Source organism: Meriones unguiculatus, chromosome 7, assembly GCF_030254825.1.
Source record: "Meriones unguiculatus strain TT.TT164.6M chromosome 7, Bangor_MerUng_6.1, whole genome shotgun sequence".
NCBI lineage: Eukaryota > Metazoa > Chordata > Mammalia > Rodentia > Muridae > Meriones > Meriones unguiculatus.
In genome coordinates this window covers 18,249,068-18,274,186 of record NC_083355.1, presented here as the reverse complement: position 1 = coordinate 18,274,186, position 25,119 = coordinate 18,249,068, and the positions used below count along the sequence as shown (strand labels likewise).

General features: G+C 54.7%; 2 protein-coding genes across 6 annotated transcripts in view; both read right to left on the bottom strand.

Annotated features, from left to right (window-relative positions):
• Positions 1 to 18,267, bottom strand: part of Arhgap27 (Rho GTPase activating protein 27) — a 29,022-nt gene extending 10,755 nt beyond the window's left edge. Inside the window, exons 1-3 of one of the 4 annotated variants that reach the window (XR_009592751.1) lie at positions 18,141 to 18,267; positions 17,064 to 17,196; positions 15,158 to 15,826 (exon numbers count right to left, since the gene is read on the bottom strand). Coding sequence is in view for 3 of the 4 variants with exons in the window: in XM_021631907.2 (XP_021487582.1) it covers positions 15,158 to 15,808 (651 nt within the window). In the remaining variant the exon portion in view is untranslated. Of the gene's footprint in view, positions 1 to 1,936; positions 2,265 to 15,157; positions 15,827 to 17,063; positions 17,265 to 18,140 lie in introns of those variants that run through there. The other 3 variants (XM_021631907.2, XM_021631905.2, XM_021631909.2) reach the window with 3 other exon arrangements.
• Positions 18,268 to 19,996: 1,729 nt separating this feature from the next.
• Plekhm1 (pleckstrin homology and RUN domain containing M1) overlaps positions 19,997 to 25,119 on the bottom strand; it is a 49,257-nt gene continuing 44,134 nt past the window's right edge. The window contains exons 10-12 of one of the 2 annotated variants that reach the window (XM_021631901.2): positions 23,197 to 23,260; positions 22,636 to 22,793; positions 19,997 to 21,910 (exon numbers count right to left, since the gene is read on the bottom strand). In XM_021631901.2, the coding sequence (XP_021487576.1) occupies positions 21,799 to 21,910; positions 22,636 to 22,793; positions 23,197 to 23,260 (334 nt within the window). In that variant the 3' untranslated portion in view covers positions 19,997 to 21,798. The remainder of the gene's footprint in view (positions 21,911 to 22,635; positions 22,794 to 23,196; positions 23,261 to 25,119) is intronic. The other variant, XM_060386591.1, reaches the window with a different exon arrangement.

Genomic DNA, 25,119 nt, shown 5'->3' with positions numbered 1-25,119 from the left:
TCCTTCACCCCTCCAGGCGCCTGTGGTGGAGACGGGCCTTTCTGTCCACTTCTTCTTTCTCCCTCACCCCAAACCTCACCGGGCATCCTGTATTTCGGCTACAGCAGGCTGCTGTTCCCCCTCCTCTCCAGAAGAAGGTACCTCTCCACTTCCTCGTCTTTCCTTAGGCCGTCCCCTCGGCCTGACTTCCCTTCCCTCTGCCTTCCTGCCTACTCTGACTTTGCTCCCAGAGAGCCTTTAGTCCCAGCCTCTCTGGCGAGAGGTCCAAGCTGTTGCCCCATCATTTTGTGAAGGGCCGGTGGCATTCTGCCTTGGAGGTTGGGTAGCGGGTAGCTGCCCACCTATGTGACCACCCTTCCTTCTTTCTATCTTTCTTTCCATGTGTATGTGGTGTGTGTGTGTGTGTGCGTGCACACTCGGATAAGTGTGGGTGCACATATATCTGAGGTTGACAGTGGCTATCTTCCTTATTAAACTCCACCTTATGTATTGAGGCAAGGTCTCTCACTTGAAGCTGGAGCTCGCTGGTTTGGCAAGTCCAACTAGCTAGCTCGCTCTAGAGAGCCCCTGCCTCTGTCTCCCCAGCACTGGGATTACAGACAGACTACCACGCCCTCCTGGCTTTCGCATGGGTGGCAGGGATCCGAACCCTGAGCCTTACGATCACACAGCAATCACTTTACCCACTGAGTCATCCCCTAGTCCCAGGCAAGCATCTCTTGTGAGCGTGATGTAGGATTACGGGCCACCGTCCCCCATCTGATGAAGCAGCGCAGATCTATTCAAACACTGCTTAAATAATAAGAAAGTCAACCCTGCGGCAAGTGCTGGAAACACAAACACACACACGCAGAGAGAGAGAGAGAGAACAGAATGTGAGAAAGGACAGCCCCTGGGACAGGATAGAAACCATAACGACAGGGAGCAGAGAGGGCAGCTACCCTCCTGCCCTACAGGTTGGACGCACCAGGGCTGTGGCCATGCCTATTCCAGCCCTGGGGGGTTGGAAGGGTCTGTGGGTGTTTGCAGAGCTGCTGTGAAGCTGCCAAGCTCTTTGGAGCAGGGATGTATGCTGGACAGGCTACTGGAGATAACAGGGATCTCCCACACAGGACACAGCAGCAGGTATGGGGGATACTGAGGAGAGAAAGGTTTAGGTCGCTAGAGTGACTGGGCTATCACGAGAAGAAGCAATGCAGAAGCATGTGGTGGGGGGCAGGAAGCATTAGGAAGCCAGGCTGCCTCCCGCCCAGAGGTGCGGTAGAAGAGAGGGACACTCCTAGAGGCAAGCAGGCAGAACCCTCTCCTTTGAAGTGGTCTGGAGGCTGCAGCCAAGGAGCTGTAGCTGTAGTTCTCAATGGACTCTCAAACTCTGGACCTCTCCTTTGACTCCCCACCCCCAAGCCCAGTGATGGGCTTAGGGGCTTTTGTCTTTTGGCAGGGTTCTGCTGTGCTCTCATCGCTCCTGCGGGCTGCACAGGCCCTTCACTGTGCTTTCGGGGCTCATGCTGGCCCCCACTCTTGGAGACCGTCATGCAGCCATAGTCTAAAAAATAGTATCTAAGTTGTATCCTGCAGATGCAGGGACCGATTGGGGAAGAGGGAGAGGCCTCCCCACCTCAGGTCAGAGGACTGACAAGACAGACCTTTACTGTCACCACTGAGATCCCCCTTCACTTCCTTATGGTCGCGCGCCCCTTGTCCACAGCGGTGGAAGCCCTGTTTCTCTTTCCCCAAGCTGCAGATCTCAGATCTCTCTGGGCTCCCTAGGACAGGAAACGCCTCCGAGAAGGAGGATGCCTCGACTACCCCAGATGTCCCGTTCTGAGCCTCTACAATCAGCTCCTAAGAGAGTGGGGTGCAGGCCTGCTGCAGCTCCAAACCCAGAAGGCCAGCCATCAGAGGCCGAGCCTGCCCTGAGCCCTCCTAGCCTTACCTGTGCCCGCAGGGCCCGGCTCTTTCTCCTGGCCAGTTTTGCAATCATGTCCACCATCCCGGCCCCTCTGAGTTGCTGGGATGGAGCCTGGGAAAGTTTAGGGGGTGGAGCCCAGGACCACAACTCTGAGCTGGCACAGGGCAACTGGGAAACAAGAAGTTGCCTCGAGATGGCGGGAGGCTAAGGCTGCGGCTGATTTCCTGTCAGGGCTGCGGAAGTGCCTGAGACAAAGTTGCCTGATGGGTGGGGGGTGGCGCAGGTTGGGGTGTCGTTGTGTTTCCTGGGCTCCGCTGGCTGTCCACCTGCGCTCAGCGCTCTGATGACAGAGATCTAAATCGCAGCCCCAGATGCAGCTGGGAGCAGCCTGTAAGCGCTCACATGTGTAAGTGATGGGTGGGATAAAGATGAGGTTCCCACGCGGACAGGAAGGAAACACTGAGGAGGGGGCTTCAGCTCGGGCTAGCCTGGGTCAGTGACTAGCTCCTGCGGCAGACACAAGACAGTGAGTGGCTGTGAACTCCCCCAAGGCCCAGGAGGATGTGACGGGGAAAGAGGAAGCCGTGGAAGGAGGAGTTTCAGATGAGGAAGGGGTTTGGACACATGGGTGTGGGGAAGCTGGTGTCCAGACTCTGCCAGCCAGGAGAGCAGAAGGGTCAGTGACCACACCGCCAACTTCCCACTCGACCGCCCGTCTCTGTCTTCTCCAGACTTGGCCACCGAGCCACACATGCCCTCTTCCGCCTGGGTGGCTACACGCACCCATCCCTGTGTGTGCAAATCAGTGCTCCATCCGAAATCCAGTCCCCAGGGCACACTGTCCACAGCCGACTCCCCAGGGAAGCCAGTGCTAAAGCCGCTTCCCCTCTGCCAGCACCTGACCACAGCCGCTGCCCACAAGCACACCATGCTGAGAGTTACACAGCGGGAGGGGGGCCGAGGCCACCTGCACAGACCAGCTGCCTACCATGCCATCTCCCCTGCCCCCAACCTCTACTCACCCACCCAAGCCTCACTTTCCAAACCCTCTTAGAATGGGGAGGGGTAGGAGACAGTACAAGAGGAAAATCCTGCCCTCTAGCTTGAGAGGCAAAATAAATGTCCCCCCAAAATACTGCAGGGAATGAATGGGGCATGCCCGTAATTCCAGCACCCAGGAGACCGAGGCGGGGCCAGAACTTCAAAGGTAGCCTGGCATTTGCCCATTTTAGCCTCTTGGCTATTTAGTGAGAATCTGTCTCTGAAGAGAAACAGAGGGTTAAAGAGAGATGGGAGGGAGGGAGAAAGAGAGGGGGGACCCAAATTGAAGACTCAGCCAGGGACCTGCCTCTGAGCTCACTGAGCCTGCCTGCTCTTTGCCGCCCAGACTGGGTGGAGGGGCAGCAGGAAGGAACTGTGCCTTTCACCTCAGTGTTGTCCCACGGTGGGTCCCTCCCCCACCACACCTTCTGTAGGCCGCAGACTGAGTCTCCCTCTATATCCTCCTAGGCCAGACCGAGGGCTACACACTCGCTACTGTACAGGGGCCATCCGGGAACAGAAAGGGAGGTTGCAGTGCAGAGTCCTGGACAAAGCCCCTCATGGCTACCTGGAGTGAGTGTGAAGCCCTGGGCAGGTGCCCTACCTCAACAGAACCCGGAACGCAATGGGGGTAGGGCTGAATTATCTTGATAACCTCAGAATGAGCAGACATCCAGAGGTATGGGGGCTCGGACGCTATGATTTGGCGTCTCTCTGAGCAATGGCTGGAGTTTCTGAGCCTCGGCTTTTCGGCTATTGCATGGGGCTGTCCTCCTCCCCACCCCCTGCGGCTGGTTTCTGTGAAAGCCCAGTTAGTTGCCTGAAGACTTCCCACACCCACAGGGCCCTGGGGAGAAAGCAGGGTGTGTTTCTGCTTTTTCTGATTCTGGGTTTCGGATTCGGCACCCTGGGCATCGGACTCTGCCCCAGCCTCTGGGTGACCTCAGGGAGCCTGCTAGGCCTGCTCCTCCTGGGTGGGCAGGATCTGGGTGCGGCTCCTCGCTGGCACATTCTAGATATACTGCTGGCTGACAGCCTGCAGAGTCCATCAAGGAACTTCTGGGCTGGCCAGCGAAGGCTGTGGTTTTGAGCCAAGCTGTAGCGGTAGGAAAGTGTGGCCAGGGACTGCCTTCTACCCACCCAGCCCTCAGACTTCTCCCCCACTGCCATGCAGAAGACAGGGGCCTCCTGTTCAGGCCAGCTTCCCCAGCCTGGATCTTTAGAGCCTCCGCTGGCTATGGCAGCCTCACCTCCAACCTCCATCCACACCCCTCTTTTTTGATCACCCTGATCCTGCTAATGTTTTATGAACTTAGGTTTCTCCTGTGTATGTGTGTGTGTGTGTGTAAGAGAGAGGGAGGGAGGGAGAGAGAAACAGAGAGAGAGAGACACACACACACATAGAGAGCAAGTGAGTAAGAGAGATAGAGTAAGAGAGATAGAGTCTCCTACTCCTCACTCCCTTCCAAATGCTAGAATTACACCTGTATCACCATGCTTGATTTATGAGCAAACCTAGGGCCTCATGCACACTTGGCAAGCATTCTACCAGCTGAGCCACATCCCTACCCAGGTCTGTCTTAAAACAAACAGAAAGCCGGGGGACTAGGGAAAATGGCTCAGGCGGTGAAGAAAGCATGTGCCATGTGAACACGAGGACTGGAGTTCACGTCTCCAGAACCCAGGTGAAAGCTGGGTGGGTGTGGTGGCCCACCTGGAAGCCCAGCAGGGGAGGCGAGGACGGGCCTTCCCCAGATCTGACCTAGAAGCAGGGAGCTGAGACCCTATTTGGTTACATAAGGTAGTGACTGAGGAAGGTACATTCAATCAGCCTGGGGTCTCCACTTGCGTGCCTGTGCACACTCGTGCACACACATACACGAGAACAGAACCACACACACACATGCAGAAGAATAAAAAGGGGAAGATAAGGAATGAGGGCTGGAGCTCAGTGGTGGAGAACTTCCCCCGTGTGAGGCACTGGGTCCAACCACGCAGTCAGTCCTTGGTCCCATTTCTGCAACCCTTTTATTTGCTTGCATTTCTCTCTTTCTCTCTCTCTCTCTCTCTCTCTCTCTCTCCCTCCCCGTGTGTGTATGTGTCTGTCTATCTATCTATCTGTCTGTCTGTCTATCTAAGGACAGGGTCTAGCTATATAGACCAGGCCGGCCTGAGACTCATTATGTAGCCCAAGTTGGCCTCACACTCTTGGTGCTGGCTAGGTTCATGTCACCTTGACACAAGCTGAAGTCGTCTGGGAGGAGGAAACCTCGATTAAGGGAAGGCCTTTATAAGACCCGGCATTTTCTTATCTGGTGAATGATGGGGGAGAGCCTAGACCACTGTGGGTGGTGCCTTCCCCTGGCTGGTGGTCCTGGGTTCAGTAAGAAAGCAGGCCGAGCAAGTCATGGGGGAGCAAGCCAGCAAGCAGCACCCCTCCCCTCCATGGTCTCTGCATCAGCTCCTGCCTCCAGTGCCTACCCTGCTTGAGTTCCTGCCCTGGCTTCCTTTGATGATGAACAGCGCTGTGGAAGTGTGAGACAGATATATCCTTTCCTCTCCAAGTCGACTTTGGCCATGGTGTTTCATCACAGCAGTACGAGCCCTAACTGAGACCTTCTCCGTCCTCTTGTCTCTACCTTGGGCTGCTGGGATGATGCCATATGTCTTGCCTCCTTCAAAGTTTTTTAAGAATTATTTTCCACCCTCACGGCTCCTCCCATTTCATTCATCTTGCTCATTATTTTTCATCTGGCCAAGAGGGCTACTCCTACAGCTCAGCCAAGGCCTTCTGAAAAAAAAAAAAAAAAAAAAAAAAAGACACATAAAGTCCGCCCCACTGACTGATCAGCAGCTGGGAAGAGACAGGAAGGACAGCCAAAACCAGTCGATGCCATGAGAGGCAGGGTGTAAAGCCAGAGCACATGCAGGTAGGTAGAATGCACAGTGCACAGGGCCTGACGCACATGCATTTGCTTTCTGCCGTAACTGCGGTTCCCCCTTCTGCTTAGGGCGGGAACTGTACTGGGAGATGGCTAGCAGCCTCAAACACCTGGTTACTGTGTCTCCTGATCACATCAGAAAGTCATGCCCAGTGACCGACCTGTTTGCCATCCGGGCTTGTTCAGGTCCACCCTCGGACACCACGAGACGATGAAATCACCTAACAGTACAAGTCTCAGAAGGTGTCCCCATGGTAGGTGATGCATGACTGAGTGTGTACACATAAAACCTTGGTACATTTGTAACAGTTTAACCAAGTCTATACTAAAGGGTTAAAAATTAAAAGCCACAAACTAAATGACAATACATTTGCTATTTTAGGTGGCACTTGGTCTTGAACCCAAGGCTTCTTGGAGGCTAAGGCAAGGCCTTTACTGCTCAGCCACACCCCAGCTCCTTTTATTCTTTATTTTGAGATAGGGTCTTGATAAGTTGTCCAAGTTACCCTCCAACTTCAATCCTCCTGCCTCAGACTCACAAGTGCCAAGACTGCAGACGGGCACCAACCTGCTGGACTTACATAAATGTGATTAAGGAATATTTTTTTTTCTTTTTAAATTGAGACAGGATCTTACTATGTGGCCTCAAACTCATAGAGATCCACCTGCCTCTGCGTCCAGGGTGCTGGGATTAAAGTTGCTAACCACACCTGCCCAAGTCTTATTAGGTTGTTCAGACTAGTCTCAAATCCCTAGGTTCAAATGACCCCTCTGCCTCAATCTCCAGAGTTGTACAAGCACATGATACTGTGTCTGGTTTTAAGGAGAAAAAAAAAAATATGTAAGGTAGGATTTGATCTCCAGCACTGAAAAAAAATTCTATAAAAACTAAAAGTAATAAATGGTGGCTGGAGAGATGGCTCAGCAGCAAAGAGCTGTGTTGGTCTTGCAAGAGGATCCAGGTTTGGTTCCCATCACCCACACTGAACAGCTCACAACTGCCTGTGACTCTAATTCCAGGGGCTCTGCCACCTTCTGAAGCATATGGTGCACATAACCCCCCCCCACACACACATACATGCACGCATGCACATGTGCACAAACATTTTAAAGTCTAGGAAAAAAAAGTAACATGCTAGTGAGATAGGGGGAAGAGGAATTCCCCTGGAGCATGGGTGAGGTGTAAACTAGTTGGTATGCAAATCAGCTGAGGACTCCTCAGAAAAGCTAGAAATAGAACTGCCTACCCGGAGGCCACCTCACCACGGGCACATATCCAAAGGAACTGAAGCCGGCCTGTTAAGGAGACTTCTGCACCACCACAACCATTGTAGCCCTGTTCACAAGAACCAGCATACAGAACCAGCCCAGCTGTCCGTCAACGGACAAACGAGGAAGACACGCAGTGGAAGGCCACACACACTAGAACGCTATGCAGCCGCGGTAGAGTGAGACTGTGAAAAACCGCCATGAATGTAACCGGAGGACATTACGCTAAGTGAAATAAACCAGGCGCGGGGCAACAAAATGGTGTGGGTGTGCGTTCTCACTTAGATGAGGGAGCTGAAGGGCTGGCTTTGAAGAAACAGAACAGAAAGGCACTGGTTACCAGGGCTTGGGAAGGGTTGTGCACAGGGGTGACAGGGAGAGAACGGTCAGCGGGTCTAGGGGCTCAGTTGGATGGAGGAGTGAATTTCAGCACTCCAGAGCACTGACGGGCACCTAGCCTGGACAGCAAATAATCGTAGCTCTAAAAATAGCCTGTAGAGAGGATCTTGAATGTTCCCAGCACAAATGAGTGTCTGTGACAACCAATACGATCACACTAACCGTTACACTTTTTATGCGTGTGCGGAATCTCACCCTGTGAATGAATGCTCCGTCAGTTAAAAATATCTGGGCTGGAGAGACGGCTCAGCTGTTAAGAGCACTGGCTGCTCTCCCAGAGCACCTGGGTTCAATTTCCAGTACCCACTCGGTGACTCACAACCATCTGCAACTCCAATTCTAAGGGATCCAATGCCCTCTTCTGTCCACTGTCCACTAGCGCACAGACATCCATTCAGGTAAAACATCAGCACACATAAATGACACATTTTTAAAGGTGCAAAATAAGCATGATGCTGTACACAGGCCTACAACTTCCTTTGTGTAGGAGACACAGAAAGTAAAGTTAGCCAATCCTTTTTTCTTTTTCTGGTTTTCGAGACAGGGCTTCTTTTTGTAGCCTTGGCTGGCCTGGACTCACTTTGTAGACCAGGCTGGCCTCAAACCCACAGAGATCGGCCTGCCTCTGCCTCCCCGAGGGCTGAGATTACAGGCGTGAGCCACCACACCCGGCACCCAGTTCTTATTTATAGTAGTTTGTGTTTGTATAATGAGAAAACAAAAAAGGATAGAGGGGCTCAGGCCAACAGAGGCCAGGCAAGGAAGCAGGGAGGGGCTCAGGTAAGGATTTTACTACATGCATAAATATTAAAATATGATTAAAAAAACCCCAGAACACATATTTCCATTAAAAACCCCAGAACACATATTTCCATTAAAAAATTTAAGGCTGCTGGATGGTCATGGGTCACACCTTTAATCCCAGTACTTGGGAGGCAGAGGCAGGTGGATCTCTGTAAGTTTGAGGCCAGCCTGGCCTACAGAGCAAGCTCCAGGACAGCAAAGGCTACACAGAGAAACCCTGTCTTGAAAAAACCAAACCAAACCAAACCAAACCCAAAACATTTAAGGCTGTTATCAGAAAGAAAGGCTGGTCAAAATGGGGTTACAGCTCAGAACTAAAAATGACAATACTTACAGAGACTCAGATCAAGCAAAAAGTTTTAAAAAGGACTTGAAATATATCCTTGCACTCACTGAAGGAAAAGATATTCACCACCAGGTTCAAATTTGTGGGCTCAAGTACAAGCAGAAGAAATTCTCCCCAATGTTATAGCACAAATAAATACAAAGTGACAGGAATAAAGATGGGAAAAGATAAACCCGGTGGACCAACTCAAGTGAAAGAAAACAAAGGAAACAAACAAACAAATAAAACAAACAAACAAAAAAACATACAATAAGGAGTTTCTTACGCTGACAGGGACCCAGGCTGCTGACCAGCAGGTTTAATACGCACCAGACCCGACACAGAATTCTCATTTGATTAGGGATGCAAGGAGGAAAGCAGAAGCCAGGAATGGAATGGAAAATATAACAGAAGAAAAGGGAAGGCAATTACAACTGGACCAGAGGGGGAAGACCACAAGACCAACCAAGAAATGCAAAACACGACAAGAAAGCCCAGTGGAAATAAAATCCAGCAGAGGGAATCAGCTGTTAAACGTAACTCGAGCAGAATGAACATTCCTATTAAAAGACAGCAGCTGGCTGGGGCTTATTTTTGTGCTGATATGCATTTTCGTAAGTTGTCCCAGCCAGCTTTGAACTCTTGATTCTCCTGTTTCTGTTTCCCAAGCGCTGGCATGACATGTGTGTGCCATCATCCCCAGATCGTACTAAATCTCGGAAGTGGAAATTTTACAAATCTAGGGGACAATGAATACTTTCCTAATAAAATGTCAAACAGCCAAAATTAACTAGAAAACTAGTAAAGGTATTGGAATAGACCGACTACTAGAAATGATGCGGAAAATAGTTGCCATAGGAAAGTGCCCCGGCCTGGAAGGTTTCGTGGGAAAAAAAATTACAGAATCCTTTAGGACTATCTGTGACATCACTTTTGTCCTCTAGGAAGTGTTCTGAGATGTTTCCTGTGAATCCCATCACTGGAGAGAGGGACCTTGGGGACTCATTTGCCACATAACTCCTAAGGGTACATTTGTTGGCTTGACTAGCCTCCTGGACAATAAGCTACCTGCAAACCAGGAATCTTCTTTCTTTCTTTCTTTCTTTCTTTCTTTCTTTCTTTCTTTCTTTCTTTCTTTCTTTCTTTCTTTCTTTCTTTCTTTCTTTCTTTTTTTGAGACAAGGTATTCTGTGTAGCCTTGAACTCGCTCTGTAAACCAGGCTGGCCTCAAACTCACAAGAGTCTCTGACAGCCTCTGCCTCCCACGTGCTGGGATTAAAGAAGTGTGCCATCATCTCACACACCCAGGTTGGCTGGGTCTGTCCCTGAGACCTTAGTTCCAGGAAGCATACAGGACAGGGAAGGATCAGGTAGGGCTTTACTTTCATGGCCTTCCTGGTGCCAAGTACAGTCCCTGCCATTTCTGACTGAATGAGTACAACTGCCTTCCCACATCAGCCAACTGAACGGCCTTGTGGCAAACTCCCAACTAGGAAGCCTGGGGAACAGGACAGATGCGTGGAGAGGACCCCAAAGCTAGCAGAAATAAGACTACAGTTTACCCATTATCCCAATATTTAAAAGGAAGTCAGACCACTTTATAGGGGAGGGTACAGAATTCACACATTCAATCAGGCTGGGGAACATTCCTGCCTGGGGACGAGGAAGAGGGAGGCAGGGTTCGGAGGCTGCCCCTCTACTTTGTAGGTTTAGACCAAGACCTGTAGCCTCCCGGGAGACCTCCGGTCAGGAAGAAAGGATGCAGGATAGGGACCCGCAGGAGCCTGCAGAGGAGCTGGGTGGGAAGGCAGCAGATCTGGGAAACCCCTCGACACCACAGTCCTTCCTCAATTTAGAAGCAGAGCTTCCCCAATTTCACCAAGCATTCTTATGCCCCAGAGCCACGGACCTAGCTGTTTCTGCTCCCCCAGACGTCAACCAATGGCCACTGTGCCCTTGCCCAGCAGCCCAGATCCTCTTTCTGGCATGGAGCCTGGCGCACATTCCAGACCACCAGCTACCAGGACCATGAGCTTCCTGTGCCTCAAGACCTAGCACTGGCCACCCATCCAGATAATATTGGGCACTGAGGACTGGCCCCTCCCACTCCTGAACAGAGTGAAAAAAAAAAAAAAGTCCAGGGTTCAGATGGAAGAGGCAGGAGTGGGCTGGACCTGGGATCCAGCGTTAAGGCTGGGTGAAGGGAACCAGAGATCAAGAATTCAGGCCCCTAGGATTTAAAGGAGATTCAGGGTGATCATCCAGCTTGCAGGGGTGAGGGCAGCGAGGAGGAGCCCACGTAAGTGAGGTAAATAAGGCTAGTGGGGAGAGGGAGGAGGAAGGGAGGCTGCTCTCCCTTAAGGCAGACCATGAGGCTGCCATGAGGTCCTAGGGCTGCTGGCTCAGCAGGCTGGAAAAGATCGGGGCAGGAATGAAGAAACCAGCTGAGCCCACCCAGGGCAGCTGCCCAAGCGAGGGATTCAGAGAGCTGCTGGGAGACTGCGCAGTTGGGGCTGGGGGTCTCCTCCGGTCTCCTTAACTTGGCCTGTCCTCCCCAGCTTTTCCGAGCACATGGTTGGCTGGGTCTGTCCCTGAGACCTTAGTTCCAGGAAGCATACAGGACAGGGAAGGATCAGGTAGGGAATCCAGGAGGAAGGTAAGTAGGAAAACTAGCTTCACCCTTTCTCCCCAAGGACTCTTAATACCCAGGACAGATCACTCACGGTTCCTGACAGCTGAGGTAGGAGAAACGAGGGCTCAGGGGAAGCTCCTTCCAGTCCAGGCTGTGTCCCTGCTCAGGAGCTGTGCCTCCGGGGCTGTTTGCATAAGTTCCACCAAGGCCTATAACCTGTCCTGCCAGTGGCCAATGCTCAGGCAGCAGGGGCGGGCCCTAGTCCATCTGTCCCCAGGGCCTTCCTACCTACAAGGTTTGGACAGGCATTTTTGACCACACCCAGAAATCTACTAGCTAGGAGGCCAGAGGCCATAGCGGGAGGGCAGTATTGAGGACTGAGGCCAGGGTCTGAAACATTCCAGGCATGACCTGAACATCCCAGCTCTTTTCACTCATTATTCCGAGAGTTTTCACTTTGCAGATCAGGTTGGCCTTGAACTCACTCTGCAGCCCCTTGAAAATGGGCTCCTCATGCCTCAGCCTCCTGAGTAGCTGGGATTACAGACAAGGCCGTAGAGGCCACTTCGTTGCCTGGCCTCCTGTGTGGTCCTAACCCTGTCAGGAGAGATGGCTATGGATCCCCCCTCCCCCCTCCCACTGTGCCCTGAATGCAGGCAATGATGGCGGAGCATCCCGGACTGAGCACTGTGCTCAGAAGAAAGCGTATAAACTGTTTGGGCCCAGAGGAACAAGACTGGCCACCTCTGAAGAGCACCTCACCGAGACTAAACTTGGCGGCAAGGGTGGGGTTTGGAGTCAGGAGGCCCGGGTCTGATCTGAACTCACTTCCTCTACGCTCCTGTTTGTTTTTAGGGCAAAAGTGCGTCCCATGCTGCCTTCTGAGCTGTGCACGCAGGCCTCTGAGTGAGAGGACACAGGGCTGCTAGCCCCTGGGGACTGTGTCCTGCTCCACCTTGGGTCCATGCAGTTTACCTCCATGACCAGCACAGACCAGTGCAGAGCGTGTGGCGCTTGCATGAGCCGAGAACACAGAATGCCGAATAGGGTGCGGGCTCCCCTCTTCTCTGGGCATGACTGCTTGCTGAGTGGTGGGCCCCAAGGCCTGAGCTGGTGCCTGACCTTTCACCCTGTAACACCTCACGGTCCACACCTTTGCTCCTGTTCCCAGTCACTCCCTTCTTCCAGGGCTCTTATCTAATCATCCTCCCACTCTGGCCTCAGCCATTCTCTTACTCTGGGATGTCTGACCCTTTCGCTCTGACCACAGTGTAGCTCCTGCTTCTGCCAGCTGCCTCCTGTCTCCACCCACCTCCCTTCAGCCTGTGACGCACAGCCTGCTGTCTTCTGCAGTCCCTTGCCTCGCCAGCCTTCCGGTAGGCATGTCAGAAACTGTCCTTGGCCTTTGGCTAACTTCTGCACATTCACCTTGGCTTTTAGGCTTCTGCTTTTCCTCTTTGGTCCCTTTGTTTCCTCTTGAATTTCTCTTTTCCTCCTTTAGTCAACTATAAAATGCACCTCATTTTTCTTCTCCACCCCATGCCTCCCCGCAGACCTCTGTAAACGGTGCCCCTGGCCGCCCACCGGTGTCAGTGCGAAGGTAGGACTCAGCTCAGCTGTTCTTCCGTGACCCCCTCACTATCACCGTATGTTAGAGCCCTGACTACGGGGGTCATTCTCAAACCCATCCCATTCCCTACCAAGAGCCTTGCAATGGCTGCTGGATGAAGTCCCACAAAGCCCTGCCTGACGGTCGATGCCACAGCCAGCACAAACTATGAGCGCAAGCAGAACTACAAGACCCCCACGAGGACCCGCCCACCACACCCCTCCTCCGCCCTTGCTCTGCAGCACCCTCACCACAGCTCTGAACAGTGAGCGACAGGAATGCCTATTGTCCTGTCCAATCCCAGAGAGCGGACCTCCCAGCCCTGTGATTTCCTGCCACCATCATCCCTGGGTCTGAAGGCAGGTGTCTAATCAATTCATGCTTAATGAACAAGCAAGAGTAAACAACTAGACCCGGGAATCATGGCCGGGGGCTGTAAGGATGTATGAGTGAGGGTTGGGAGTGTGAGTTGTGTGTGTGCATCTGTACTCTCTAGAAAACTGCCAGGCTCACCTTTCAGGAAATTCCTTCCCGTGTTGCCTGGGACAAGGAAGGGCAGGGGTGGGGTTTCCTTCCCAAGGGAGAACAAACTCGCCATCCCGGCAGTTTGCCGGGGACAGGGTGTCAGGGAGAGCCACTATAGTTATAGTTAGTAAACGGGACGGGACGGGAGATGCCAAGCACTCTGTTGAAGCCACAGGGTTAGTTAGAGCCACGCAGCTGCCTCTTTGCCCAGCATCCAGGTCTTTGGCAGGCTTCCCGGTTCCTTCTTGTGTCACTACCAGCCATGCTCAAAGGTGTCCCCAAACTACTCGCAACTAGGAACCTGCTGGGAGCAGAGGAAGGATGGGGACAGTCACTGGTCAGGGACGCTATTAACTAGGGAGATTCTCAGGAGATTCTGGCATCTGGGAGGAGGGGGGTTCTCTTTCTTTTTGGTCCCAGAGCCTGGGCACATTTTTGTTGTTGTTTGTTTTGGTTTGGTTTTTCGAGACAGGGTTTCTCTGTGCAGCCTTGGTTGTCCTGGACTCGCTTTGTAGACTAGGCTGGCCTAGAAGTCACAGAGCTCCTCCTGCCTCTGCCTCCCAGAGTGCTGGGATTACAGGCGTGAGCCACCGTCTGCCTCCTCTCTTCTAAACAACAGTGTGAGAGAGCCCTTGGCCAGACGCTGGGGAATTCAAGCATACCGGTCCATTCCCCAACATTATCAGGACCCACAGTCTGGAAAGACCCGGGAGTTCTCTAGATAAAGGGAGCCTGCTCAAGGGCGCCGGGGAACCGGGGAACTGAGCAACCTCCTAGCTGGCGGGTAGTCAGGACGACCATTATTGATCTGCCGGGGACACTGAAGCCCGACGGGTGTTGTTCTCCGTATTGGCCACTAGGGGGCGGGACGACCCGCGGAAACCTGAGCGCAGAGGCCTGGCGCAGCAGCGAACCCCGAGCGGCCGAGTGCATTTAAGGTTCACAACTCATTCCTTGGGTATCGTTTACAGACGAGGGCGCCGAGCTCGCCAGCAGCTGGCAGGTTGACCCAGCAGAGTCAAATTCGGGTTTCGGTGGCCCTCACAACCTGAAGTCTGCTAGGAGGAGCCCCAGCAGAGGCAAGGCCAAGCAGCTGCCTACGGGGTCGCCCCTTCTGTGAGGGCCCTCGGGGCTCGGTGCCTGAGAGGGGGAGCGAGCTGTGGAGAACGCCACAGCGGGTGGCAGGTGTCAGCCATTTGGGGGCGCCGCCCCCACCTCCTCCCGCAGGCCATCCCTCCCTAAAAGGTTCCAACGTTCGAGATGCCAGGGCAGCGCAGGAGGTTTCTGGGGCTCCCTGTCCAGGGTCTCAGATGAACACAATGGGGTTCCGAAAGCGGGCAGACCTCGCAGGAACTCAACTCGAAACTTGCCCATTAAGAAACGTTTGTTTGTTTGTTTGCTTTTCTTATAAAAGGAACCGAAATATTGGAAGTTGCACCAAAGAGAGGCAGATGCCTGACTTCCACATCCACCGAATCATCTGACCCTACGCTCGGGGGAAGAGAGAACCCGCCACTTTTAACGGAAGCAGGTGGCATTTTAGGAGCGCTATCAGGTGCAGGCACCTGTCACGGGCTCCCTCACCCCCCAGCCGGGCTCGGCGCAGCCCCCTGCGGTCCAGCTCCTTTGCACGAAAACCTTTGGGCTCGGCTCCGCGGTGACCTCCCTCCCTCCCGGCCCCTCGGCTCGCCGCGGCCTACCTGCTTCGGGCTGTCCTCCCTCGGAGGGCAGCGCACGTCCAGGATGGCCTCGTAGACGTTCTCCGAGTCGCTGCGCGCCAGGGACCGCGGGCACACCCAGGAGCCCGCCACGCTGGAGGCCTTGAAGCGGCCCGCGCTGCCCAGGAGGCCGGCAGGGGGCGCGCCGCCGCCCCGCGCCAGGTCGTCCAGGGACTGCGCCGGGCGCACGGGCGCGGCGGGGCGCGCGTACAGGCAGGAGGGCCCTCCGGGCGCCGGGCTGTCGCGCTGGCTCCTGGCGTGCTGTCGCGAGGGCCCGCACAGGGAGCTGGCCCGGCCCCGGGGCTCGGCGGACGCCCCGTCGGCGCCCCCCGGGGTGCTCACGAACCGGTAGTCGTAGGTCAGGGGCTCCGGGACGGCGGGGCGCGGCTGCGGCCCGGAGGGCGGCCGCGGGCCCGGGTCGCCGAGCGCGGGCAGCTCGCGCACGTACTGCGCGGGCAGGTAGAAGGGGCGACCCCCGGGCTCGCGCCGCACGTGCCACCAGTGCTCTGTGCTGCGGCGCAGCAGTCGGTAACGCTCGTTGGGCTGGATGGCGACGCGGCGCCCGTCTTTGCCCGTGTACTCGAAGGGGTGCTCCACCAGCACGTACACGTCCCCCTCGACGTCCGCCGCCATCGCGGCCGCCGCGCTCTCCTGCGGGGCGACAGGAAGGGGAGCGGGCGCGCGTCAGGACCGCGCAGCAGCCGGGGAAGGGCGCGGCGTCCGGCCGGGGCTCAAAGACGAGGGTTCGAGTCCCGTTCTCTGCCCTCGCTCATCAGTGCCTTCAGGCTTCAGTTTTTCCGTCTCCGAAGCGGGGGGCTTGGATGAAAACATCTCCAAAGCTCCCATTCTTACGACTCCGTTCTGTGTCGCTGATTGTGAGATAGCTGTCTCGCAGCGACACAGTACCCGGGGTGAGAAATTGAGGGTGACAGGAAAGCCAGGCTTATTCTCCTTGGTTGAAAGAGCACTTTTGCCTGAAGGTTGGCCGGGCCTCGTTTTCCGGGTTGGAGAAGTGGGAAGGAGGGCCCCCTTTCCGCCGCTCCTCTGCCCCCGTCCCGTCCCACCCCGACGCCTCCAGCCTGCCGGGAATCGTTGGAAAGCTCATAAGAGCCCCCTCCCTGTAGGAGTCTGCGCTGTGGGAGGGCGGGATCAGCTGCTGGGGCGCAGGCTCTGGGGCAGCCCCCAGGTTGTTCTGCCTTAGGGGCGTCCCTCCCTGCCTTACTCAGTCCAGGGATTTTGACGTAGGGGCTTGGGCAGCTAAGGCTGGAGAACCGGTTCTCTGGGTTTCTCCTCTCCCTGTCGCCTCGCCGCACACGTGAACCGGGAGTCTGGCCCGCCCAGCCGAGCCAGCACCGCCCCCCTGCACTCCAGCTCCGGGGCGGCCTCTCCAGAGAGAGGAGGCTTCCTGGCGTGCTCACCTGGTGTGCTCATGGCGGCAGTGTCACCAGGGTCCCCTAAAGCTCTTTGGAGTGGTCATTAGAAGGGACCCTTCCCCCGCCCCTCGACCCAATGCCAGCTCAGCCTGGGGCCTGGTGTAAGGGGCAAGAGGACCGGTCCCAACTGTGTGCCTTCAACAAAGTGAAGCTGGTGGCCCACTCCGGAAGTACCGGTCACTGTAAGACCCTGCAATGACCACTCCGCTCACTGTCCTGCAAGGTGACCCCCGGGACCAGCAGCGGGCAGTCCACGCTCTTGCTGAGGCTGATCTCTCTCTTTCTCTCTTTTTTTTTCAAGAACCCCTTAACGGGAGAAGGGGTGTGAACTGAGTCACTGAGCACCCTCACCCCGGGAGACCGTACCATGATAAACAAGAGCGGGGCGAGCAAACCCTGGGAGTGTGGACATTCGGGCGACGCCCCCTTCCCCACGACCCAAACCACGCACTCACGTTAGCTGGGAGGGCCTCAGGCTGCCCATGGGCTGGGTGGGCGGAGCTGGCCGAGGGTTGCAGGTTAGGTCTCTGCCATCTCTGTGGGAGGGGCTTCCAAGGGCCGAGACTGAAGAAACCGCGCAGAACAGAGCTGACACAGGGAGGAGAGGCGGAGACCGACACTCAGTAGGGCTGTCCCCAGTCCCCAACACAGCTTGCCTGGGAGGGTAAGGAGGAGCCATAAAGCCTGGGCCGGGGCCTTTGGGAGACGTGAGAGACTGGGTCTCCAGGAAAAAAAAAAAAAGCATGAGGGAGGGGCTGCCTGGAAGGGTGCTGACGGGTAGCAAGCAGTGCCAAACGGTCAATGGGTCCAGTTTCTGCCCTCTACCCCCGAAGGGATTTGCTGTCCTCGAGGCCCTGCGTCCCACGGGCTCGAAGCTCTGGGAATGCCCGGCTGGAGGTGGTTGTCTCGTCCTGGCATGCATATTCCGAGCGAGGCTGTTTGCACCCTGAATCGCGCACTGCGAGCCCTTTGCAGCCAGATTGAGAGCACTACCCATTCCTGGCGCACCTCCGCCCTCTCAGGCCCTCTCGGGGAGCAGCCCGTCCGCGCCTGGAAAAAACTAGAGTCCCCTTGCGGGGACGCTCACAGGAGCGCAGTGTCTCGGGCTGTGTGTCAAGGGGACCTGTGTCTCAGATCCTTCCTTTATCCCGGGAGAGCGAAGAGAAGGGGAGGGATGCGAGAGCGGGGAGGATCCCTGGAAGCAAGAACGCACCCTTAGCCGGTAGGTCTCCTGAATCTTCTGCCCGAGTCGCCCCTACCATAGCGTCACCAATGCCTAAGTCAGCACGGGGGGACTTCAGCTGATTCCCCTCTCGGACAGAAGACAGCCCCACGCCTAACCCCGGGGATCGGGCCTCCGGGCCCTCCTCCAGGCTCGCGCTGTTTTAGCCCCAGTACAGCAAGAAGGGCAAGCGGTGCGTGGGGCTGTAGGGTGGGGACAGCCACCTTGGGGGGACCCCTCCCGCCCTCCCACGACTCAGCGCCGTCCTTCCCCAAACCACCCCTCCCTCAGTCCAGCCGGGCCCGGGCACCTTAGAACTTTCGCCCGCTGGCCTAGCTTCCACTTGTCCCGGCAGACGCGCGTGGGGTCGGCGTCCGGCGCTGCCTGCTCCACTGCCCTGCTCCCGCGATGCAGTTTCCTGTTCAACAATACAACCGGCGGAGAGCGCTCGGCAGAACTTCCTCCCAGGCTGGGGCTGGGCTGTGCTTGCAAGAGACAATCCCCGGTGTCCTGGCTTCCTGTCCCCTCTGGGCCGGGCCGGCGCTCCAGGAGCAGAGACGCCACCCTCCCCCCCACCTTCCACGGGATCCTGGGCCACACCTGGCTGTCTCCGGGGAGGAGGTGGCGGCAGGGCCTAGATGGAGATCTGCGGGGGAGGCAGGTTTCTCTGAGCTTCTGGCCCGATCACACTCCCACTGACCCTCATCCTTGTAGGGGGAAGAGTCACCGTCCGACACTCTCAGGCAGCCTGCCTGTGGTAGTTGCAGGATCCTCCCATTTTGGGAACTACCTGCCTCTCGGGAAAGCAGCCTTACACTCTGAGCTGTTCCTGTGAACGTTTCTGATTAGGGCAAGCCCCAGACCCCGAGTACTTATTTTCTCTGGCCCGCAAGAGTGTGGGGTCCAACTAAGTGCTCTCCTCCATAAGCTAAGCTGCGTTAGGCTCATGAGCAGAGAAGAGAGACGCCACACCAGGCATATGTCCCTCCAGCATCATAGGACTGAGGACACGGGTGGACATACCCCACCCCCGTATCTCCTTCCACATTTTGACTTTAGTCTTGTCCACACTGTGGTATCTTAGGATACACCAGGGAAGGTGGATGGGCTCTTTCCCTCTGCCTTACCTCGTCTGTCCCTATTGCCCTAGCCATCGGGCCAGCCACCTAGGTCCTTGTCCGGGGGTACAGCAGCCTGATGCTGAACTCTGCCACAAGCTGGCATTTAGGGTACTGCTTTACTGGGTCTCGCTTCCAACCATTACCTTGTACACTTGCTGGGAAGGTTAAATGAGATACACTGAACGCAGTGATGGTAAGCACATGTACTTTATTAATTTGTTACTTTCATCACAGGCGGTGCTTTCTGGGGATGAGAACTCCAATTTTCCCATCCCCCTCTAGACAGAGGGGAGGAAGGGGAAATGCCCTCAGAGGCACTGTGCTGAAGGTGGAAAGACTGAGCCAAAGACTGGCACCATCTGCTCAAGTGTCAGGACCCTCTCCTGGGCCTGTCTTCCCCAACTTCCAAACCCAGTTCCTCCTCCCTTTCTCTAAGCCTAGGCCCCTGGAGAGTCTGGCTCATGGATGGCCAAGGAGCACCCCATTCATTGGCTGAATGTCCTGAAGGTCAGGAAGCCTGCAATGCTGTCTTTTTCTGTCCCACTTTCCTGCAACCTGGTTTCCCTAGTCTGTTTCCTTCCTTTGTTCTAACATGAGCAGTGGGAGGCTTCTCTCCTGGATCCTCTGGGGAAAGCCAGCAGCAGACAGGCAGACAGGTCTCTTGAGCCTTTAATCCAGGAGTCCAAGAGCCAGGCTCTGCTCTCCTTGTTTGCTCTCTCTGAGCCCCATTCCATGCCCAGATTCAGGTCCTGAGATTTGACAGGTTGTGTGTGTGTGTTAGAGAGAGAGAGAAAACTGTGTCCAGGCATTTAAGACAGAAAGTCAGCTTCAGTTGATATAGTGGAGAGATGGAAATCTGACCACCCCCACCTCCACTCAGGGCAACCTGAATCCCCTAAATGCTGTCACTTACCTCTTTTCCCCTGCTGCTTTGCCTGGGAAGTGTGCTCAGGGGCCCTAAAAAGCCTAGTGCTAAGATTACCAGGAGTGGGTCTGAAGGCTGGTGTCTCCCCAGCAGCCGCAGGGTTGAGATTCAGAAGCCAGATTTTTATTAGAAAGATCAGGTCTTTACTGTAAAATCATTCAAATACCACACAGCAGCAGCTTCTTCCCTACATTGCCAAGGCCCACTTGTCAGAATATTGCATAAAAGAACATTTTTAAAATAGTGTGAGCAGTGCTGAGGTTCACGTGAGCTTTCTTCTGGTGGGAGGTGAGTCTCATTTGAGCACATTAGCAGCTTAGTAAAGGGGCGAGGGCCAGCTCTAATGCTCACAATCCAGGCAGTGGAAGGACCATGCTTCCTAAGTGGTTCTGGAATACACTCAGGTAACAGGTCCAAGGGGACAGACTCCTGCCCATTCAGGATCCAAAAGGAGGCTCCAGTCAGGCTGTAGTTTGGGGGAAGTGTTAATGCTGGCTGTGGGGTGCAGATATGGGTACACTGGGTGGTTTTGGAAGCTTTGGTGCTCAACCACTGGTGAGCACTGTCTTCCATGATGGGGACAGATGAAGTATGTGGCAGCCTATGCCACCTGCCTACTGCCTCCTCTGTTTTATTGCACAATTCTTCAAGCTTCAGGTGACTCAGCTCCTTCACCTCACGGAGGGTGGGGATACCTCTTCTCTAGACATGAGGCACATTTCCAGGGAGGCTCTCCATTCCTGCTAAGGCCTCTGGCTCTAATCTGAGTGCTCTGTGATGGATAGAGGGGCTGCAGGGCCCAGAAGTGAGGGTAGCATAGCATATCCCTACTCCCCTAAATGCCTTAAGGCTATGAAAATCACCTCAAGAACAATTCCAGGACGCTGCCACCAGCCCTGAGAGCCTCTTAAAGACAACCCTGCTCCCAGGAAGTTCTTTGGGTGCTTCAGTGTCCTTCTGGGAGAGGTGAAAACTGAAGTTTTATGAACTAAAGGCTTTGACAACAGGGTTGATAAAGCATCTGCAGGGCAGCTTCTGGGCATATCCCTCTATACAGCTGAAGGACAGAGCCTCTTCCCCACAGCTGGAGCTTAGAGCCTCTCTGTGTCTAGCCTACTCTACCCTACAGGGCTAAGGAGGGCATGGGGATGAGGTGGGCAAGATTGTGGCCTTCCTCAACAAGGAAGGCTCAAAGTGCTGACAGTGCTGGTGTTGGTCATTTCCCTGCTCCTGCTGTGCTGTGCTCCCAGGCCAGAAGGACCTAGGGGCTCTGACAGAGTAGGGGGCTTTCCAGGTGAGAGCATGAAGGTGAGAGGGAAAGGTGGTCGCTGAAACTGACCAGCCTTGCAATGATGGGCCATTTGGCACATAGTACTTGTGCTCTAGGCAGTATGTGCCAGAAAGAGCAAAGGAAAGGCACCCAGTCCACAGACAGGCTGACCTCACAAAGGCCTGTCCAACCAGCTCCACGCCTGCCTCTGGGCTGGGGTTGCTCTTGCCCACCTGCTCAGATGATGGGTTGAGTTTCTTAGGTGACTTGAGTAGGTCAAGAATAAAAAAATATTTTCTGTTTAAATATGAAGGGGGGGGGGACACCTTAAAAAACTAGACCTTTTAATCAGGAATGTGAGTTGAAAATGCTCACCAAGCCTTATTTCCACAGTGTATGAACAGCCCTAACAGAGGTGCCATGACAGGTAAGCCGGGCCTGATGAAAGGCCCTATGCAGAGGCACCTAGTGGAGTCCCTCCTCCTGGAGCAGAAGAGTAGTTGAGTGGCCAAGGGACATCGCTGGGACTTCCTGGGCCTTCTCTGGAGGCTAGAGCTCTGGGCACACCTGAGAGTCTTCCTTAGAGGGAGACAGAGAAGCCTAAGCAGATGACAAGCCCAGGTGGATGCCTCAGGAGGTCAGGACAGCAGGGTTAGCTGACAACGTTCTGTTCCTGGTACTTGCGCCGGCGGGCACAGCGGGGACAGCCATTCCTCACCACAGCCTGGCAGCTTTGATGGAAGACAGTTCTGCATTCAGCACACCTGAGAAGAGAGTGTTGGGTACTGCTGGTGCTGGCCATCTAGGCACGCCTGGGGCCGTATTCTGTCTGCAGCCTGCACCCACATGTGCCGCCCTCCAGTTCTCTTGGAAAGCATTTCAGACACTAATAAGACCCCATGCCTGCTGATACTGTCTTTCTTCATTCCTTGCACGTGCCGCTTGATTGTTTACATGACTTTTTGTGAATCTTTAAAGTAGTTAAACAAGAGCCCAGGCTCAGAGCTGACATTGGCTGGTTTATCTGCTGAAGGTGAGAGGAGGACACCCCTAGCTCAGTCTTCTGGGGTGAGGGAAGACTGCAGTGTATATACCCGTGTTCAGGGGCTTCTAATGCTGTGCAGAAATGGGTGGCAAGAATTACCACTTACAGCAGCTGAGGCCCTGGTAGACACCAACTACCAGGTGCCCACTTAGCCAAGCCTTAGGCTAGTGCTCTAGGGCCAGGGATATACTGTCAACCCCTCAACCCATCTGTAGACTGAGTCAAGGACACCATGCTTCAAGAGGCAACAGCCATCCCTTTTCTAAGGTAATGGGGGTAGGAGGTAGAGGCTGTGAGCTGGGGCAGCTGTGGGCAGGCACAGTTCCCCCGGCACTGGCCGAGCAGATGTGGTATTCACTATATCCCTGCATAACAGGGTGAGGGTTGCCAGGGATACTGGGTCAGGTTATGGTTGTGGGGTAGCTGGCTGTGTATTCCTCGTACCTGACTGTGGTGTCAAACTCAAAGGGAAAGATGATGTCGTGGTGGTGGCAGATCTGGCAGATGAAGCCTCGCTGGGTGCACAGGTCACAGTGGTAGACATGCTGGGAGGCGAACTCAATCAGGGCTTTGAGGAATCCTTCATACACCCCCTCTGCAATCTGCAGGAGCAAGTGGAGACCGGTCTTAGGTGGTTCCACTGCATCACCACAGCACCTACCTCAGAACCCCCCTGGTTCCATATGGGCAGGAGACCTCCCTGCATCAGGCTGTTCGATGGAGGATCCGTCTGCACCTGCGGTCACTGGGGTATGGGACTTATGGATGGGACCCGAACCTACTCTGTTGTCCTTGGAGGAAAGGTCTATCTGCTCTCACCCTTGGGGTGTTGGAGCCCCTGGTTAGTCAGGTGGTGGAGGACAGGAGACTATTCCGAAGGGTGAACTGCTGAAGACTGCTGCAGGGTCCCAGTGAGTTACAGGTGTAACTTCTCTGTGATTTCTTCAGGATTAAGAACCTTCTAGTGAGTCCAAGATTTAGGGGTGGGGAGCATAGCACGCTCACCTGCTGGAGGTCCGCAACACTGAATTTGTGAGGAGACTCCAAGAGATAAGTCCTGTGGCTCAGCCTGAAAAGACAACACAAGCACTTCCTTAGAAGGGCTTCACGGTCAGGCCTCTGGTTTCTGGTTTTCTTCTCCCCAGCCTTGCCCACCAGCCAGCAACACAGGTCTGGGTTACCCGGCAGGCCAAGGGTTCCCGCCCGAGCTCCCTGGAACACTGGTTAGCCCCCAGTGCCTGGGGCAAGCCAAGGAACCCTGAACCTCAGGCAGCCTCCCGTTGATTCATGGGGTTGTTTTGAGGGTTAAATAATCCACTGAACTCATCAGGACACAGTAAACACATGACTAACAAGCCATGGGCATGAGGATGATGTGCGCTGACACTTGGTACCAGGAACTGGGCTAAGTATCTAGTCTTTGTGGTAATCCTGTGAAGCCGGTCCAGATTTTAACTCCCATCTTGAGAAGACAGGAAACACAGGTTAAATGACTTGCCTGAGGTCACAGAGTTAAGAATCTGAGCTATAGCTTGAACATAGGAGTCTGGCCTGTATCTGTATCCTACCCCTTCCCCCCCCCACCACTGAGTCAGTGCCACCATTAGAACAGTTCTGAGGACAGAAAAACATGGATGTAGTTGCTGCCCCACAACCACCCATCCCTCCACCCCTACCCAGTCATGGTCAAGTATCTAGTTTCCCTGAGCTGAGAGAGGAACTGATTCACACTCTAGGCAAAGCAGATCTTATTTCAGGGTTGAGGAGCAAAAGATGAAGACGGGACAACAGCCCTGCCCAGGACCAGTGGCAGGGACCCTGGGTCACATCCTCAGGGATGGAGAGAAAACACTTGGAGAAAATCCCTGGCACAGAACCTGACTGACCACCTGTGTGGATACTACTGTGAGGGGAAGTGTGGGGTCCTATCTGGACACTCGGGACATCTAGGGACAGGACAGTGTCAGGCACCTGGGATACTGGCCATGCCCTACCAACCGCCTTAGTTCTGATTCCCCTGGGAACCCAATCTGGAGCTAGAATGGTGAAACTCACACAGCCAAGCTGGCCACATTGTACTGTGTGGTTGAGGACTCCAATTTGCCCCCAGTGAGTCTCTAGCTTTCTGGGAACAGGAAGCTGCCATTTACAGCCAGGAAAACAGGGGTGGGGGTACAAAGACTGTCCCTGAGTTGGCAGGAAGGGTGGGGCTGATTTGATGGATATTTTTCCCTGTCATCTTTCCTCTGTCCAGTCATAGGAGCCAGCAGGCCCAGGGCCTGCCTTGGGAGTCATTGTACCCTTGGCCTGTCATTCTCAGTGTGGCCTTGAAACTGATTTTTCTGTAAGACTTGGTCAAGGGCATACAGAGAGATGGGCACAGATTGGCCTGGGCCCCAGTTTCCCTACCTGTACAATGAGGAGACCCCTCTCAGTGCTCTGAAACAAAGGTAACTGAAACCAAGGGAGTCTACCAAGGCCAGGTGATCTGGGAGACTTGCCTGGGTGGCCAGCGTTTTTTACCTGTTTCATCTAAGCCCCATGCTTCTCTGGCCAGCCTTCCTATATTAACTTCCTGGGGCCTTCCTGGCTTCCTGGCCTTCCTAAGGTCCTGCTAGGCTGCCTTGGGAACCCTTCCTCAGGACAGTGAGCCCTTCATGTGGCCCTCAGCAAAACTCAGGAAGACCATATAACCAAGACCAGTGGTCCATCTTATGGATGGGTAAATAAGCTCAGGGCACAAACAGTACTTCCTGGAGCCATGCAGTGGTCTAGGTCAGGCAGGAGCTGCTCCCACACTTTCTCTTGCTGTGTTCCTCTAAAAGGGAACTTCTGCTGCACAGAAATGAGGGCTTGAGTTAGGCTCTCAGTACCGATGTAAAATTGCTGGGTGTGGCTGCAATCCCAGCACTGTGAGGGACAAAGATA